The sequence below is a fragment of the Rissa tridactyla genome, chromosome 3, assembly GCF_028500815.1.
Source record: "Rissa tridactyla isolate bRisTri1 chromosome 3, bRisTri1.patW.cur.20221130, whole genome shotgun sequence".
NCBI classification, from domain to species: Eukaryota; Metazoa; Chordata; class Aves; order Charadriiformes; family Laridae; genus Rissa; species Rissa tridactyla.
In genome coordinates this window covers 94,715,125-94,735,234 of record NC_071468.1, presented here as the reverse complement: position 1 = coordinate 94,735,234, position 20,110 = coordinate 94,715,125, and the positions used below count along the sequence as shown (strand labels likewise).

The 20,110-nt window shown below is 38.2% G+C and overlaps 1 protein-coding gene across 10 annotated transcripts in view; it reads left to right on the top strand.

Moving 5' to 3' along the window:
* COL19A1 (collagen type XIX alpha 1 chain) overlaps nt 1-20,110 on the top strand; it is a 214,129-nt gene that overhangs the window by 137,728 nt on the left and 56,291 nt on the right. For 8 of the 10 annotated variants that reach the window (XM_054195884.1, XM_054195882.1, XM_054195876.1 and 5 more), the window contains 4 exons: nt 2,370-2,423; nt 13,005-13,058; nt 17,386-17,448; nt 18,257-18,301. In XM_054195884.1, coding sequence (XP_054051859.1) covers nt 2,370-2,423; nt 13,005-13,058; nt 17,386-17,448; nt 18,257-18,301 — 216 coding nt within the window. The remainder of the gene's footprint in view (nt 1-2,369; nt 2,424-13,004; nt 13,059-17,385; nt 17,449-18,256; nt 18,302-20,110) is intronic. The other 2 variants (XM_054195883.1, XM_054195881.1) reach the window with 2 other exon arrangements.

Sequence of the window (20,110 nt, the reverse complement as noted above, 5' to 3'; positions counted from 1 at the left end):
TTCAGCAAGTTTGTCGAGTTTTGACTTTGCAATATGTCATAAATCACATTTTAGCTCATCTTGTAAATAGAGATAAAATTGCCTTCCCAACATATTCCATGTTTTCCTGTGTAATTAACACCTCGTTCACAGTTGTGTCTGCCAGTCAAAGCCCTGCCTTCTTCCCCCTGACACTTCCTTGATACTTTGTTTAGACTGCTGTGATTTTAAGTGTCATCCTCAGGATACTTTAAATAAGTCCAAACAGGAAAAGGAAGGTGCTTCAAGAAGTCAACAGTATAGATCATTATAACTCAGAGGGACTATTTTAGAAGTATGAAACAATTTATATTTGTTTATTACTTATATCATTACCTCTCAATCTGTTTTTTCATACTTTCTAAGGAAAGTTTACTGTTTTTCGAAAAAGTCGGGATGTTAGTTTCCATCTGTATTTCTGTACAAGAAAGTCACACATACCAACTTTTGGAGATAAAATCTAGATAGGAACTGGGCATGAGGGGTCAAGGTCCAAAGAAGCACGAGCGTTTATTGCTCACTAGTGGCACAGCTAGCTAACAACCCCCTGTTCTCTTGTGCACGTCTGCCTTTCCCAGTACTGTGCCCTCTCTAAGGCCAAGCAAGATGGCCATTTTGTGGGCCATCTTTGGCCCAGATGGGTTCCCAGCTCTGGCTCATCACAGCACTGCATGGACAGTGTCACCAACCCAGCAGAGGACATGCTGGGTGAGGGTGGTGAGGGACCGTGTAGCCTTGAACCCAACATAGGCACCTAGTACTGTATTTTGGTTCTGAAAATTCACCCTGAGCTGCCCCAGTTACAGCCCTGCATGTGCGAGTACTGGTGGGATTAAGCAGCTCAGCACATAACATATGTCTCAGCTAGTTAAGACCCAGGAATTTGGCACTCCAAATATGCTGAGGGGTTGTGTGGTGGTTTTTTTTACGCAGCCCTTAAAACATACTGACTGATTGAGGACCTTCCGAAGACCATGGTAGCAGCGTGCATGTCATGTGGCACAGCCCAGTGGATGAAAACATATCCCCACAACCCTCGTTCGGTTCTTTCTTCGACTTGAAGGGCTTCACATCCCTACCTTCTGCTTCTGGTGTATAGGGAAGGGGTTACCCTGGTGAGCTGCAGGCGTGAGGAAGAGGGATTTTCTACCCTTACTGTCATCGTCTTGTTTCCCCTCAGTATAGATCAAGAGTAATGAGAGGCACAGAGTGAGAGTGGTTTCCTACAGATCAGAGCTCTCACCCGTAAAAAGCAACGCTGAGATTTCACTTCATGTTCCTTAGATTACTTCTGCACTTTAGGTGAGATCATCATTTAACAAAACACAGAAGCAGGCTTAGAAGTAGGGACCACAGCCTACAGAAATGCCCCTATGCGTTAACTGTGAGCTGTCAGCAAACGTTTTCATTTTTTAACTTCTTAAGCCAAGTTTTCACTATGACATCCCTCTAATGCTTTTTGTTAACTTACATTTGCCATATGCAAGGGAAAAGTTTAGTCTTTAGGGTCATAATATTATTTTTTTTTACCATCAGACCTAGGTATTTGTTGTTCTCAGCTGTTGTTTCTAAAAAATGTGCATCAGATTTCAGCTTGGCAATAAAGATGTAAATTACTGTAACTTACTTCCATTTTTATGTTGATCTTCCTTTAAAAAAACCACGTGTGAAAATAGTTGTTCAGTCGGGTTCTGTACTACAAAATTGTAATAATTACGTGTGCATGTCCTTTAGACTACAAGTGGAAAGTCTCACGTTAACTTAAGTAGACTTTTATGGACCTTAAGTTTTAATGCGAATGATGTTGCATGTGCACTGTATACACAAATGGTAATAATTGCATGAGGAAGGTGAATTGGTTTTGCAGATATACCTCTGACTTTTTTGATTGTTCTCACATCCTGGAGAAGAAGAGTATGGGTGTTTGTTAATTGGGTTATACTGCACATATGTACTTACTGTGCAAGTCAGGGTGATTACTGCAGCACAGTTTAACATCCCAAACTCTGGTGTATTCAGATAAAATATAATTTCTTTACACCTCATCAAGATGCTCTGTTTATAGCCCTATCAATGTGCACTCACGTTTGAGACATAGCTTTAAAATGTGACAGTAAACGTTACAGTGATACAAATACACCATTTGTCATAGTTATTAAAAACAATCCTAAAATTACTAGAATTGGATGGCATTGCTGTGGCTGGTATAGAGTATTCATTTTGAATAGTTTTTGAACTTTTTGATAATAAGCAAGGCAATAAATCTTTCTTTTAAACAAAATTCTTATTCCAAATCAGTCACTAGCTGTAATGTTTATAGATGTCTGTTGTTCATTTTTTTTTGTTTCCAGGGAAGACGAGGCAAACCAGGCCACCCAGGAAAACCGGGGCCACCAGGACCTCCTGTGAGTAACTAACAACGGAAATGGGAAAATTTCACTCTATCCTGAAACAGTGAACTTTGTTAGTGTTTTTATAGCAGTTTACCTGATCATAATTACAGATCATAGAATCATAGGGTTGGAAGGGACCTCTGGAGATCATCTAGTCCAACCCCCCTGCCAGAGCAGGTTGCACGGGAACGCGTCCAGGCAGGTTTGGAATGTCTCCAGAGATGGAGACTCCACCACCTCTCTGGGCAGCCTGTTCCAGTGCTCTGCCACCCTCAGAGTAAAGAAGTTCCTCCTCATGTTTAGGAGGAACTTCCTATGCTCAACTTTGTGCCCATTACCTCTTGTTCTGTCCCCGGGCACCACTGACAAGAGCCTGGCCCCATCCTCCTGACACCCACCCTTAAAGTATTTGTAAGTGTTGATAAGATCTCCCCTAGCTGTCTTTTTTCCAGACTGAGTGAGACCCAAATCCGTCAACCTTTCTTCATAAGAGAGGTGTTCGAGTCCCCTAATCATCTTGGTAGCCCTTTGCTGTACCCTCTCCAGCAGTTCCCTGTCCTTCTTGAACGGGGGAGCCCAGAACTGGACACAGTACTCCAGGTGCGGCCTCACCAAGGCAGAGTAGAGGGGGAGGATGACCTCCCTCGACCTGCTGGCCACATTCTTCTTGGTGCATCCCAGGATGCCATTGGCCTTCTTGGCCGCAAGGGCACATTGCTGGGTCATGGTCATCCTGTTGAAATGTTGAAAACAATTGATTTGTGTTTACTCTGCTGCATCAAACAGCTACTATTCCTAGCCTTTTGATACAGCAAAGATAAAAGGACTGGGTCCACAAATATGAGAGACTACAGAGGATGGAGGGAACAAGATGCAAACTTCAGCAGAGGAAGCAGAAATTGTCTGGCATTTCAAAGAAAGACTGGCCATGGATGCTAAATGTGAATACTGTGCATTCATTCACTTTGCAAAATGCGTGATGCTCTGTAGAAGATGGGATAATTTCTGTCTCAGAGGGGTAATTTGAAAGATGAAGGCCTGTGTGAAGCATGTGCCAACTGTCTGAATGGTGAGGAGGATTATACCCAGCACTGGAATGAGCACTCAGCTGTAGTTCAAATGAGTTTACTGAAGAATTAAAAAGATTAAGAAATACATGACTCTATGGAAGGATTTGTAATATGAAGCACTAAAGGGTTTAGCTCAGATCTAAGAGGTTTGGGATTTTTTTTTTAATTTTTTTTTTTTTGAGAGATACATAATTTAAAATTTGAAGTTAGGCATGGATCTGTTTTAGGCTAGAATGAACACAGCCTTATTTCAGTAGAGGAAGACTTGATCATATTTGTAGCATTCCCTATGTATTGTATTGTGAAAATGCTGTCATGCACAAATACAAACCAGCTATTTATTCATGGATTAAGTAAACTGCTGCTGCTTTACATTCTTAGTGTCAAATAAGGATTTCATGATTGCTTTTTCTGCTCACCTGAAAAAGGTAAAGGCTGGTAGTTTATGCATCAGAACACTTGATTCACGTGCTTCAACCTCACTGCAAGGGAAAACTAGTCTTATGCATTATTCTCTTAGAGAAGACAATAAGGGACTTCTGCATGAAATACAATGAATAAAAGGAAACAGATGTCATTTAAACTCATCTAAAACCAAAACTGCATAAATGTTATGATTTTCCCCTTTCCCTTGCAAAATGTGTTCAGAAACAGGAGTTGATGATGGAGTGCCTTTATCCTGTATAAAACTAAATAGTTAAAAATCCCTCCCTCTCCTTCTTCTCCCTTGCATATAGTCATACTGAAGCCTTGCTTATTTGTCTTTTGCAGAGTTTGGGCTTCCTAATGCTCAAACAGTATTGCAGACTGCAGGAGTCCGAACAGAGGAAAGGAGTTTCTTAATACAAATGCCAAAAATGACTTTTAAAAGAAAAAAACCCAACAGCAATAAAAAAAAAAACTAAACAAAACCAAACCACAAAGAACACCACCAAAAATAGAAAAAAACTAACAACAACGAAACCATAGCAGGAGGTCAATGTTAGACCTAATCTACTTAGCTTTTTTTGAGACAGTGAAAAGCTGTTTCTTCATTACAGATTTCTGCCATCATAGATTTGCTGGCAGGTCAGGCTAGTGAAGATGTATGATCCTTGACAGATGTACCAGAAATCTTGAGTGGAAGCTAAATTGCACTTTTATTACTGAGACCTATTTCAGACTTTCTTACAGCAAATGGGAAACTCAGCGTTGTCAGCATGGCAGCATCCGTACGAGGAGCTCTGTATGGGCACTCTAGCCTAGCACTACATATCAGAAAAGCAATCCTCAAGCAATCATGGCCTAAATATTGGTTAAAGATATTTGTTTCTGCTGTAAGTATCTTAATGCAATCCTTACTTTGGATGCAGCTACACCAGCATCTTGTGTTTTTCTTCCTTCTTCCAAGATTGAGAATATAAGACATAGAAAAAAGCATACTCTAGAAGCAGTAATGCCTGTTAATATGCATTGGCAGTATCCCCATATTTAAAGTGCTACAGCTTGTACCTACCAAAAAGACTTTAATATGATCCGTTATTCCGTCTCTCTTTTTCAAGCTCAAACTGTATTAAATTTTGCTACATTGTGCTTCCAACTACCCGTTTTCTTCTAATAGTAAGTAGTGGTGCGTGGATATATTGTTGGCCCTTGCTTTGGCCTCTCCAAAGTGCAACAGAACTGTCACACCTGCAGGGTGGTTGCATATACAGGGTACAAAATGAGTAACAGATTGACAAAACATGTAAAAATTAAACTCTCCAGAAAAAGTAAGTTTGGTGTTTGGTTGATGTTTCAGAAGAATAAGAAATTTGTATTAGAGAAAAAGGAGATTCAATCATTAATTGTTGTGGTGGCTACAGCACACACTCTGTGTTTGAAATTAATAAATTTACCTAATTTATTTATCAGCTTATGCCATGGGGTTGAGTACTTAGTTTAGATATTAGATGTTCAGCCAGGTGTTCAGCAATGATGAAAAAAAAAACCTGTAAGAAGGAAAGTTCTGCCTCCTTGAGGAAGAAGTTGGTGAACAGTTGATAGAATGCATTACTCAGGGGATTTGATATAAATGACAGTCCTAAAAAAAGTGTGGGCAGGGAAGGATTATGAGACCACATTCTGAACAGTCAAAATGGTTATAAGTTGGGCACTACTAAGAGGTGTGAGTTTTGATTAATTAAAATAATACATTTTTACCTACTTGTGGCATGGCAGCAATTAAGTTTTCTTTATATTCTTATCTGCCATCAATCTGACTTTTCTAGCCCTCTCTCAATACCCTTTTTTTTTTTTTCCCCTAACCTAATTTCTGGGGATTTTTTTCAGTAAATTTCATGTTAGTTGTGAATTTGTAGTCTATTAACATCATCTGCATATCTTTGGTTAAAAACATGTATCAGTGTCAGAAATGTAGATTTATTGGCAAGTGATGATGAAACTACCCAATTAAGGTGGGACTCTCTGTGCAGCTTCTTCCAGGTATCCTTTCTTTTGTGTCATTGTTCCCTTATCCATTCTTTTATGTCATTTTTCCCTCTGGAGCAAATCCTGTGCCCGCAGAAGGCAAGGAGTCAATGAGGATTTTTATTGATGGGTTACAAAAAAATATTTCTGTGAGCCTACCTAGATGCTGATCACCAGCTCCTTTTAGTATTTTTTAAGGTTTATTAAATATTATAGACTTTTAAAGTGTTCTGTTATTCCCATCTGGTTCAGAATTCATGGTTTGCGTCTTTGCTGTCTGATGTTGGTTTTGAGTACTGTTCTGTTATTTCAATACCGGAGAGCTGAGATGTGTGCTCACACTTGTCTCACTCCGGCAGGTAACAATTTATGCTGAAAATAAGGAATCCAAACGGGTTCAGTAGAACAGCAGCTCCCTCTAGTGCATTTTGATCCCTTCCCCCATTTTAAAGAGTCTAGAGATCAGTTTAAAGCTTGTTAAATACACTATTCATTTCACTCTCAGAAGCATTCTGAAAATTACGATTGTGAAATCAAAGTCTCTGCACCCTTCAAATGTATTTTGTACATTTTCTTGCTTGCATTTTCTTCTCAAGTCTTCTGAAAAGAGACAATGTCTCTTTCACATGCTGTTATCCTACTCTGCGGGGCTCTTCACTGAAATTGAAATGCTGATTTTATGAAACAAAAAGAAATACTATCATAGTAGGATGCTGTGAGGTTGTAAGTACGGAATTTTGATCTGACTGCAGAATTGAACTGATAGCTGTATATCTAAAAGATTTAGCAACACAGAAGGGGTTGCCAGCAGACCGTAGATTATTTTGCATAGGTATAATGCATTGGCGTTCTGGTTCCCACAAAATTTTTTTTCAGTACTTAAATCAAATGTACGGAAGGTGTCTGAACTTCGTATTTATATACTGTTGGCCTAGGGAAGCCTAAGGCCCAGTTCTGCAGCCTTCACTTCAGCAAAATGCTTTTTTGGTCTAGGGTTGTGGAATTGCTACCTGCCTATTTTTGTTTAGATTTCCAAGAGAAGATTATTTATTTTTCCATTTGTCCCACTTAGAAAATAGCTGCGTGAAGGTTGGCACTGTTTTACACATTATAGTCATTTGTGGGAGGTGTTGGGAGTTTGTTTGTCATTGGGTTTGTCATTGGTATGGTTTTGTTTGGGTTTTTTTTAATTATTTTTACTTTTACATGAATCATCAGCTGGATGTTTGTATTTATATAGATAAGCTAGAGGACAGAAATAGGAGTTTTACTGGTTTCTCCATTAAGGTTTTCTATCCCAATTTTCTCTGTCTCTGCTGGATCTCTTCTAACTGGAGGTATTCCATTTCTCAATAGTTCCCATTTTAGTGGGGGATCAGATGGTTTTTAAAATAAAAAGAGTGCCAAGCTAGAGTTGTGCTACAGACTTCCACGAGTATGACAGCGTTCTTTGAGGTGAGTCCGAGTATGACTTCTGCCTAGTGTTGCTGTTTGGCAGAAGGGAAGTGCTATCAGCACTGGTTTTTAGAGGTAGGAAACATGAGGACCACGTGATTTGGCCAAGTGCCATCTTGTCCAAGAAGGTGTCTGTGCCAGAGGCTGGAAAGAAGTTTTGGGTCTGCTAAATAACAGGTTAGTGAACTGCAATCACGATTATTCATCCTCTTAAATTTCCCGTTTTCTACCAAAACGTCCAAAGTTATTGTTTGCAACCAGAATAGATTTATTGCACAATTTCTATAGCCCTTGGAGCTCATCATTCAGTTCGTCATTTACCTTTGCAGGGGGCTGAACTTCATATCTTTTATCTTCACAGCTATTCTTGCTTGGAAGATTAGCCTTGTGTTACTCCTTAAAGTCTTCATTTTTGTTTGTGTTGTATGCGAGGCAGTGGAGAAGTTCATAGGCTACTTTAATTTCGTCATTTAATTCCATACACTTTTAATCTCTTGTTATTCAGTGTGTATGTCAGTGCCACCAAAGTAGTTATCTTAAGTAGCCAGCAGTTTGCCTTGGAAATTTCATTTCCTCTGCCTAAGGAAATACTGTCATTCCTCTACCAATATTTTGAAAGTGAGTGAATGTTATCAGTTAATTAGAATAAACAGAAAATTAAAGCAATGATAAGTGAAAATTGTCAGTAGCATTTCTGTTATTCCTGGACTTTCAGCTGCTTTCTAGAAGAATATTGGAAATGCTTACGTGGTGGGACAGGAATGGCTGGCAAGGGTTGGTCATATTGTTTGTTTCTATGCATTTAAGTTTTTAAAATCCATATAAAAATGTAATTTATTTGATGTATTCTGTTGTGGCAGACGTCATGCCTTCATCATTTTTTCCATTTGCTCTTGGAATAGTTATACAGTATCACATATCTGCACTGATGAGTTTCATGGGTTTTTACATTATTGTAATCAGGAAAACAGTATTTTACTTGAATGGGCAAGCACAGATCTGAAATAGATGGATAAAGTGATTACACTGAGTCACTTGCAATGCTGCGTTCTCTGAAATGGCCTGTTCTTGAGATCCAACCAGTTTAATTTTCTTGTTACACATTTTACTGCATGGACTATGAGATTGGGTAGACTTTTTCAGCAGTTTCATCTTTACAGAAATGCAGATGAACTAAAAAGTTAAGGGAGAAAAATATATTATAAACCCCAGTAATTTCAGAGTTTGGAGCTATTTCATTTTAAGCACCTGTGTTTCTATTCTTGCCTTGTCTATAGAAATAACATCTGAAACCTATTTGTAATTTTGGAAAACAATCACGACACATTTTTGGTTCTTTTCTTATTCATGCAACTGTACCCTCTGTGTGCTTCACTTCTCTCAATTACACAACTTGATATTAAAAAAGAAAAAGGAAACCCTGCTCAAGTGAGCTTTTCATTGGTATTTGCAAAGCAGCAGTCTGAAAAACATCCAAAGTGGCAGATGTGCAAAATTCTCATTCAAAAGTGAGAAATTGCTTGTACAATAATTCTTCAACTCCTGTTAATTTAATTGCTTCTCTACTTGCAAACCAGTAGTACTGGTGCTTTTTTTGTCTGTAGGGCCTTCAGAGTGTATTATGCAGCTATATCGGTGGAGAGAAACACCATGGAAGGGAAGAAAGAGGCTACAGGAAGAAAGAGGGTAGAGTTTAGCAAAACACCCCTGAATAAAAGTATTTTTTGTTGTGTATACTCGCTTTATTAATTTTATTTTAGAAAGAAAGACGGAAAGATAAAATTATTAAATCTATGTCAACGTTTCCAAATGGAAAGACTAAAACTAGAGGGGTGGTTTACCTCTGGTAGCACAAAGGCGTAGTCAAGAGTGCAACCCAAATGCCTTAAGTTCTTGACTGCCTTTATTCATAAGACAGTTCTGGGGTTTTATGAGGTTATGGCTGTTTCTCAAAACTGCGACATGTACAAAGGCTTTCCATTTTGTGAAAAATTATTTATTTGATGTGCAAGTAATATCTGAGGGGTTGGGGTTGGTGGCAAGTACAGCATTCAGTCCTTCCTGGGTTGTGTGGCTGCAGCAGTTTCATTTGTGGAAAAACAGTAAAAGAAACAACATGGTGGCAAATGAGAAGGGAGAATAAATTCTTATCTTTGACTGCTTGCAGGATTACAGAATCCTGCCAGGATTCTGGATTCAAGGGTTCAACACTAAGGGATTACAGTGTTGAAGCTGAGACATCTAATAAGTAGGCATTGTCACCACTGTTCAGTTCCAATTCTGGATTGCAGTCTTTAATATGGATATCGAAGTAAAAATTCTGCCAATAACTTCAGAAATCAGACTTCAGTGAGCATCTCAGTCAAAGCATCATGACTATATTTATCTTATTTTTCAATGTAAATTTGGGGTGACAATTCATTTCTAAAATAAAGTGAATGGAAAAATATATGGCTTTGTATCTCTTCTGATGTTGGAGAGCAGAGGGAGTGAGGCACCTGAGATGTTTCATGTGGCTTCCAAATCTTCCAAATGTCCTCTCGTATTTAAGTACCGCTATATTTCTGTAGCAATGTAATCACTGTAGAATACATACGATCATATTTCATAATTTAGTGATGATGTCTCATAACACACCTGTCTTGTTCTGGTGTGCTGAAATACTGTTCTGCCAGGTCTTACTGATTTATCCATCAGTTTTAATAACTTTTGCCTATTTGACTTTAATTTGTCTTTATCATCTTCCTGGTTTTTTATACCTTCAGACTCCATGGGAACTTTGTGATTGCCTCTCTTTTATTAGTTAGTTTCCATCAGATTGAAATTTTTTTACCCGAGGAAGTAGCCGTCTGGTTAATCAAAATCATGTTTCTGTTTCTCATCTTTTTGAAGTTCAGTACCTCAAGGGAAGTACCTTTACTGGTAAGAAAGACCATCAAGGTTTAGAAGAATGATCTTGTACATGTGGGAAAACTTTGTGTGTTTGCCATTCTGTGCACTCCTACAGAGCAGATGCATCTTGCCAGAGAAGGCTTTGCTGTCAGAATGAAAATCATGACCTACCTCATTTAAATGCTTTGTCAGAACACTTCAAAATATGATTACATAGGAGGCAAAAGATACCACCCTCAGGATGTGCATCCTCAAAGTAGCTATCTCATTTTATTACATAATCAATAATCACCAAACTGGTGTCTTACTTTTTATACAAGTACTTTACATCATGGTAATTCTCAAGTTTTTAAGAATAGTTCATCAGCATAGCCCGCTACTGGGACTTAGGAATCAGCCTTGTGACTTGTTAACTCCCGGTTAGAGATGCAGGAATTCTACATGTTGAAAAAAGTGAACTTCCTGAAGAGAGAGCCTCCTGGAGGAGAACAAGTTACAAGTCTCTTGTTTTGAAATTGTCTGCGCTCTCTCTTGCCCCCCTCCAAAGGTGCTAAGAGAAATTATGCAGAATAGTTGCATTAGTGAAAGAAAGCCTTCTTCAGTCGTCATGAGTCTTTGCTGTGAGGCTCCGTTTTCTTACCATATTCTGGTGATGGAACAAGAGCATGCCTTCTATTCGGTGATTTTCTTTCTTATTAGTAATTGCCTACCCAAAAATGTATTTAAAGTACTTTGACAATTATCTGTGAAGACCAAATATTCTTTGAGTAAAGCTGATTATTTGTAAACCAACCCTAATCTATACTACCAAGGGAATGATGCTTTTCTGGAAACAGAAATGCTTTTCAGTTCCAGCTTTGTGACAGTATGGTTTTTCCTTCCAGCTATAGTCAGATTTCCTTTACTTATGAGAGCTATTATTTTTTAAAAAATTGGACTACACTGGTTCCACAAATCCATTTACTACATCCTAGTGACGTTGTATGCAAAGTACTATGCAAAAGTATCAAATACCAAGGATTGTCTGTCATACTCATTTCACAAGCAGCATCTTCTATGCACATGTGGAATTATCAGATATGAGGAATGCCATCTGTGCCAAAATCATTGCTGTTCCCGTCATCACCTTTTTTCCTGAATTGCCTGATGGTTTATACAGCAGCAACTCTGAAGTAGTAAACAGTTGAGCTCCTCCTTAGAAAAGTATAGCGAATGGTTATTTAGCTTATATTAACCCAGCATAGCATTTCAGTATTTTTCTTGGATGTCTAATTGAAATGAGTGGATAGAAGGTTTTTCATTTTTTTCTAGGAATACTTTGGAGTATTAACAATGCCCTGCTGTGAATTTGACAGCAGTTCTTGTTACAAAAGTCTTACTAGTTGAAAACAACAGTATTTTCATCTTGAACAATTTCTGTCTTGGATGAGAAATGATTTTTGACCCCTGACTTCCTATAATAGTTTTACAGGTCCTTTAGCATGGAAATGGGAGAAATTTTCAATAGATTCTTACTCTGAAAGTGTAGAAGGCTGCTTTCCTATTATGATGCATAACACCAGAATATTTCTGTCATGTGATGTATGTATAATAACAGTGCACATAAAACAGTTAACAAAGACCTCATACAAAATTAAAATGTGCGATAAAATCTGTGACTCATCTCTCACATACAATCTCTGACTGATAAACAAACTCAGTTTTCTTGAGGAACAACCCGTTTCAAAACTGAAGAGAATTCAATTTCCTGAAGCAATCTTTAGGGTGCATATATGCCAGCTACATTCTCCCCACTAACACAAAAGCTGTGGACAGTAAATTTTCTGTGATTATAAAAAGCCCCAGAGGAGAGTTGCCTTTGTGCCCTGTCTCTATTAAATGCAACTCTTTCAGACCAGGTGACTTAAACTGAGTATATTGTAATCTTATTAATGTAGTCAAACGTGTTTTACAGCCATCATGAGTGGCTGAGTTCATGTTGCATGATGAAAATTTCAGCTTAAAGAGAGACAGTTTGCTCATTTGTAAATTTACTCACGTTTTAGTTTGTAAGGTCTTTACTCACCTTTTTCTGTTGTGCCGTAATTTCCCACACTTAAAAATCTCATTGAGGGCCTAGTTTGTGGCAGAATATGTCTTAAAATGTTTTCTTTTTCCCAAGCACGGTTTTTTAATCTCTCCATCCTAAACCTGCATTTGAGCAGGAAGTTCCTTCCCTGTTGTTGAAATTCTTTGTGTGTGTATAGGTATAAACCTGCAATACTAATAAAACTAGGAGGTTAGTCTTTTGGAGAATTCTGGCATCCCTCAATCTCCTGTTCTGCATCTGAATTAAAAATCTAGCTCTTTACTCACACTAGGAGCTGCTTCTACATCAAAACTTGTGCTTTGAGTTAGTGGCAAGAGTTGTAAAATGATGCAGAACAAAGATGATGCTGCTCATACCAGAAGGGATTCGCATTACAGTTGATATGGATGTCACCTCTGCCTTCTCTGACAGACCAATTCACTCGGAAATAAGTTGCCAGTTTTCAAAACTCAGGGATCTAGAAAATGACTCTGCTTCTCCTCTGAAAAAAAGATATAATGAGCTTACAGAAAATAATTCACCGTGTAATCTAATAAAAATCAAAACCCTTTTACATGACCACTGCTCTTTTATTACAGGTGTATAGGCATAACGTTAGGTAAATTAAAATGACCTTCTGATGGATGTTTTTCTACATAGGGTCCTTCTGGACTAAAAGGAATTCTGGATTCACTGAACAAGCATTATAATGAGGTATGGAGATTTGATATAATGTCTGTGTGTGTGTGTGTGTTTATGGCTAAGCAGCATCTAAGATTGAAATGACCACAGTTTTGATCCCTGCAAACCACGTTCCACATTCATCCAAAGGGTAGATCCTTCCCTGTCCCCTTTATGCATCCTTGTATAGGCTCCATCCACACTCCGGTCACATCCCTACTGTGTCATCTATCCTGCTATCATGTGTCTTACCTCCCATCCATCTTCTACTGGTGTACTTTTGCCTGGTATAACTCAAAAAGGAGGTGGGTGGACCACCTAGCTGTTAGCGTAAAGCACCATCTCCCCATTCCTAAACCTAATTGCTCTAAACCGTACATAACATTTCTTTTTTCTTGACCTACTCTGTCGTGATCCTAAGAGTAGACTAGAAAGACAAGGAAGCAAATTTTAAAAGATTTGCTAGCAATTCACAAGAAATGTCCTTATGTCTGTATTATAGACTAATAAAAATATTGTCTTAATTATAGAACCACCTGCAGCTACAAGGCACTTCATAGAAAAAAGTTAAAATTCCATAGGACAGTGTTCCATGTGAAAGAGCTTTTAAATTCTTACCACAGATTTTTCAAATCATTTAAGCTTAACACAAAGGTTACTGTGTGTATCACACCTTAAGTCATGCAGGTCAAACCTGGAAGACATCCATTTCTTTTAATATTAAAACGCATAACTATAAAGTGCAGGTGAATTCAGGATATTTTTCTTTTATAACGTATCCAGAGGAGTAATAAAATCTTTCTTTGAATAGGGATTCTGGAGCAAAATTCATGTCAAACATATCTTTACAGTTGCTTATCACTGGAGTGATTTCTCTTCTGTATTTCTCATATTTAATCCATTCTAAATCAGTATATCACCTTAGAACATGCATTAGGAATTAAGCATAGTTTTATATGCTGTCCTGGACTAACGAGACTTAGTTTCTGGTTTTGGTCTGCCGTTTCATATGCATGTGTTGAAGTTTTGTATATTTGGGGCTTATACCTTTCATTTTCTTACCAGTTTCTTTTTCCTGCCAAAGACAGCTTTCACTGATACCAGCCCTGTTTCCTCTATCAATACCATATTTATTGTAACTTATTCCCCACCTCTGGACTATTAATCTCTTTTACCCTGATAGTCCCTTTAAGGTTAATTCTGCAGGAGGAAATACAAACAGTGGTGATCTTCGGGATCTGGCAAGCATGTCTCCAAAAATCATGTTTCTTATCATTGTAAGGCTCTAAGAATTCCTAAGGTGTCTTATGTTTCCTAGTTAACAATATTTTGGAAAAATGTAGACCGTCTACTCTGAGTCTATAAATTAATCATCTTTTAAACCCCATACAGCTTACCAACTTTCTTCTTCCTTCAGCTGTCTAGTTTGAAGATTTTAATGACTCTGTCACAAGCAATGAACCATTCAACAAGGAAATGCTGTTTGGTTTCAGATGAGAGAGAAGATGGCTGGCTGATTCAAGTAGCAGATTTTAAATGTGCAAACTTTCTGTAACTACATGTTCAGATCTTCCGAGAGTCAACTTAAGTCTGCAACTGCTACAGCAAACATATTAATTTCTATACATTTTATGATGGGAATGGGATATTCCCATCGAGGACAAGACAAAGACATCAAAGAGTTTGTCTGCGTTGCCATTGCTTATTCATTTAGGCAGATGTATGCACAAGTAACTTTCCTTTTTTCCCCACACTATTACATAGTATGATGAGTGCTGATTTTGTTCACTGCACCTTGGAGGTACCGAGCGATCTTTCACATTCCAGTATGTCATTTGCAAAGTGCCTCAATTATTTGCATTTGTACAATGCTATTTTGGTGATGTTCTGAGGTTTCTAAGATTCCTTACACCACAGGAAATGGTCTCTTCGTTTTCCAGCATTTTATACATGTTCTCAAGGGTCTCACAGGGTCTTCTTTCAGTTTGTTTTTTTAAAGTGTTTAAATTGTGACCATGGTTTTGTTGCTATAGAGATTTTAATATCTTTGTTTTTCTGAGGATGTTAGCATGGTGTCTTTTTATTTGGTGTTTCTAGGAATCATGAGAAACTGCTACCAGGAAATGTGGGAGATCAGTGAGAGGGATCTTAAGACCCATCATAATTAATAATGCTTTTTTTTTTCCCCATAATTTCCCTGTTTCTTAGCAGATTATTTTCAATTCTTCTGGTTTCTGTATGGCATCAATGAATAGTTGTAATTGCATAATGTATTTCAATAATTTGTTGCAACCAGGCTTTTTCTGGCTCAGTATCAATCGCCTTATCGTGTAAGGAGGCTGGAGTGCAAGTCTTTAAAAGCATAATTTACTTGATCCATGCATACAGTGAAAGAGAGCACTATAAATACAATTGCTGATTGCAGCAGAAAATTGTGCTGAATGGCAAACCAATATCAGCAGCCTTTCTTTAATAAAGGTGAGGGGAACGCGCTGAGGATAAGTAGTACCATTGATCCTTAATGGGGTGGGAGACAGTGCTGGAGCATTTCTTCCCTCCTTGTTCTTCCTTTGTGCCTGTTCTTGCAAGGCGTGTGACTACTTTTATGTTCTTCCTTGTTATGTCTTTTGCGCTTTCAACATAAATGAGATGCTTTGCATGTGTTCCATACCTGCATTTTGTTCGCTATGCTAAGAAACTGTTTCTGCCCTGCTCTGCAGGTGACATTCCTTCAGTGACTGGTAAAGGATGCCCCATGATTTGTGTTTATTCACTCTCAGGCCTCTGTTATCATCCTTTGCCTGGGCTTTCAAGGCCTCTGCTTGTCATCTTTTTTACTTACCAGTTTTCTGTACATAGATATAAGGTCACTTCAGTCAAACTTGCTTCTAAACATCTTTGGGAAGGGCATACAGGTCAGTTTAATCTAAAATGTTCTCCAACACGCAAAAATAAAAATGAAACCACAACACAAAGCAATTGAAACTACATCACAATCTGCTCAGGAAATGTTTCAAAATCATTATAATTCATAATAATTATAGATTATCTTGAATAATTCATTATTTTCTAAGTTCTTTTATTCGGCATATTTCACTTAGATTTTGTTGTAAAGAGCAAATGACCTGTAAGTATGCTAAGAGCGTAAAAGTAGTTATTTGGTCTAATACCCCTTTTTTCCCCTCCATGTATGCAAAAGAAATGCCAAACTCAGAATAAATCATAACTTATAGTATACTCATAATAACAGACACGTAGATCGTTCTCAGTCAAGTGGTAGTCACATACTTCTTAGCAATACTCACGTTCCCTTCTTTGGGTATCTGCCTCTTTCTCTGGAGACAATTTTGATAATTAGAGTAGTAACAGCGTTATGAACCCTAACTGCTGAAGATCCTTCAGGACATTATATTTGTAAAAGTATTATGAATTTTATTCAGGTTATATTCAGTTTTCAACTTCTGAAAATATTAACAGAGTGTAAATGGCACTTTTACTCATTATGATGTTTTCCCATAATTAGAGATGTGGGAACTGGAGCATGGCAAGGGGACAGCTGACTTGCCCAGTGTTCCGGCTCAGTCCAGTGGCAGATGTTCTAGGACTGGACTCCTTGGGTCCAGACCTGAGCTCATTTTTCAGGATCTTGTTGCTTTTTCCATTGTCATTGAAAGAAAACATGGTCCCCTTAGGTAGTCTGAGCATGGCTTTGTGAAGAGCAAACCATTTGTTTTGTATTTTATTGTGTCTTTACCTTGTACAGAAGAGTAAATAGATGCAGTGCAATAATGCCTGAGCAAGTATACAACCTGAACCTCTGGTCCTTAAATCTGTCTGTTTTCTTTGAGGAGCAGTGTGAGGAGCCTGTTGATCATATTCTTTCCCTCTCCTTCTGTCTCATTACTGTAGTAGACTTAAATTAGTTCTATTTTACATTTTGTGCTGCTTAAAAATAAAAAGCTTGTGTTTTTGTCAAAGGAAAGAAGTGATTTTTATTGTTCTTTTCTAAAATACTTGATAAATGTACTGTAATAATTAGCATAAAAATATGTTCTTTGCATTAAGTTAAAAAAAATCATGGATTTGCATAGCAATATTCAACATAGACATTTCCCTTTTATGCTTTTGTTCATCTTCTGCTCGTCTGACTGGAGTATGAATGCGTGACAAAGGATGTTACTGCAATACATTACTTAGATGTACTGCATAGGAATTTAGTATCCCTTTCTAGTAGTAAATTAGGACTTCTGAATTTACATACTGGTAAATTAAATTAAATTATTATGGTAAATAAATTGTTATTGTAAAGAAATGGTGACATGTTCTGTTCTCTGATCTTTGTGGTGATATTTTTTTCCAGAGTGATACAAGACTACTGGGATTACTTGGGACCCCTGGACCTAAAGGCCAGAAGGGAGACGTTGTAAGCATTTTGGATGAAATTTGGAGAAATTTCAAAGCTTCTATTTAACCTGTCTCTGCCACCCTTAACACAGTATCTTTGATTTGATTTATCACAACAGTGTTTGAAGGAATAGTTTTTGGATATGACTGGCTCTTTGATCTCTGTAGCCCAATATCCAACTCATTGTGTCATCCTGCAGGTGCAGCATGTGAGCCTTTCTCCTCTACTCTATGATAGACAGAAAGGGAAAATGCAGGAAGAATTATGTGTGGTTTCTATAATACTGTCTGAGGAGAAGTCAAATGAGCTGGCCTGACAGTTAGGGAGAAAAAAAAGTCTCTTAAAAAAAAAAAGACTCTAAGAAAAGTCAAAATTCAAAAAATATTTTTAATAGTAAATTTTGAATATTTAAAGCAGGTTCTCTGTAACAAAGGGACTTTCTGTACCAAAACTACTTATAGTCTGCCTATAAAAGTTATGTGGAGGTCAGAAATCCACAATATATGACAGTATATTGTTTATAGGCATCTGTCCGGTTTAAACAGCGGAATGAATTTTTGACAATTGGATGCCGATTAAACTTGGAAGAAAAGAGGCAAATGCTTTGGATATGTCACAGGACTGACAACGTTTTTTAAATTGAGAAGCCTGCAGATCTGCTAAAGAAAAAAGTGATTAAAATTAATTTGGAGATGATTAATTCTCAAATTTTGGTTCCATAAAAGCTAAGATTTTTGTGTCTTACACAGAACAAAGTGCAGTTATAGGAGAGGAGGAGCAATCTTAGAATATAAGAGGTTTTAAATATAATTTATTTTGTTAAAAGGGTCAAAAAGGAGAATTGGGAATGACCGGCGCAAAAGGAGAAAAGGTAAATAAATGAATTCCTTAATACTTATGTGTGGTACTAGAAGGTGCTCGGTGCTGGGGCCGGTTCTCTTTAATATCTTTATTAATGATCTGGATGAAGGGATTGAATGCACCCTCAGTAAGTTCACAGATGACACTAAACTGGGCGGGCGTGTTGATCTGCTTGAGGGTAGGTTGGCTCTGCAGAGGGACCTGGACAGGCTGGACCGTTGGGCTGAGACCAATGGTATGAGGTTCAACAAGGCCAAGTGCCGGGTCCTGCACTTGGGTCACAACAACCCCATGCAGCGCTACAGGATTGGGGTAGAGTGGCTCGAAAGCAGCCCAACAGAAAAGGACCTGGGGGTGTTGGTGGACAGGCGGCTGAATATGAGCCAGCAGTGTGCCCAGGTGGCCAAGAAGGCCAACAGCATCCTAGCCTGTATCAGGAATAGTGTGGTGAGCCGGACTAGGGAAGTGATCATCCCCCTGTACTCGGCGCTGGTGAGGCCCCACCTCGAGTACTGCGTTCAGTTTTGGGCCCCTCGATACAAGAGGGACATCGAGGTGTTGGAGCGTGTCCAGAGAAGGGCTACAAAGCTGGTGAGGGGTCTGGAGGACAAACCTTATGAAGAACGACTGAGGGAGCTGGGGTTGTTTAGCCTGGAGAAGAGGAGGCTGAGGGGAGACCTTATCACCCTCTACAACTACCTGAAAGGAGGTTGTAGAGAGATGGGGGCTGACCTCTTCTCCCTGGTGACAAGTGATAGGACGAGAGGAAACAGGTTCAAGTTACATCAGGGGAGGTTTAGATTGGATATTAGGAAACATTTTTTCACTGAAAGGGTTATTAAACATTGGAATAGGCTGCCCAGGGAGGTGGTGGATTCACCATCCCTGGAGGTGTTTAAAAAAAGGGTAGATGGGGCACTTAGGGACATGGTTTAGAAGTGGCTTTTGTCAGGGTAGGTTAAAGGTTGGATTTGATGATCTTAAAGGTCCCTTCCAACCTCAGCAATTCTATGATTCTATGATTCTAAGGTGGCTGAACATACTGATTATGAGTCAAACTCTGGAAAATATACTCAGATCAAGAAAATTTGGCATAGGAAAAGTTGTCAATCTCTGAATGTCCTTAGTAATTTAGTCTACTCAAGCCCCTCCTTGAGAGAGTATTTACATATGCAAGTAAATTTCTCTGTCCCAACAACTCACGAACTCCTTAACTTTAAACACATTCAGACTTTCACTGAATGCCAGTTTAAAATTATGTTTATATAAGTTTATGACCAGTGATTGCCTCACGAATTAGACGCCATTCATACTTTTTCAAGTTATGAATGTGATCTTTAGTATCTATATGAAAAATCAGTATTCTTTAAATTATTAAAATTTATAAATCAACTTCATAATTTAAGATCTTTTAGTTTAAGCCTAAATTTTCCAGAAAGAATTGCAGGGGAGGGATATTGCTGGGTAATAGGTATATATTGTGATTTTTCTAGCAATTCTTCATTCGCTGAGTAGCAGGCATTTGGCTATTCAGTTGTTAGGTTTCCAGTTGAGTTCTTTGGTCATATCCTTGCGTGTAAACAATTTTCATGCAGCCAGAAACTTTTTTTTTATTCTGTCAATATGACAGGTTCATGATTTTGTGTGTTATAAAGTACTTGTGTTTGAGAATTTGTCAGATTTGTATCCATTGTCACTCTTTTTAGTTCGTGTTCCTGACCCTCCCTTGTGCTCCTGCTTGAAAGGATCACACATGTCATGGTCTTGGCATTAAATCAACATCATCCCTTGTCGTGGTTTAGGCTGTATTGGCCAATGA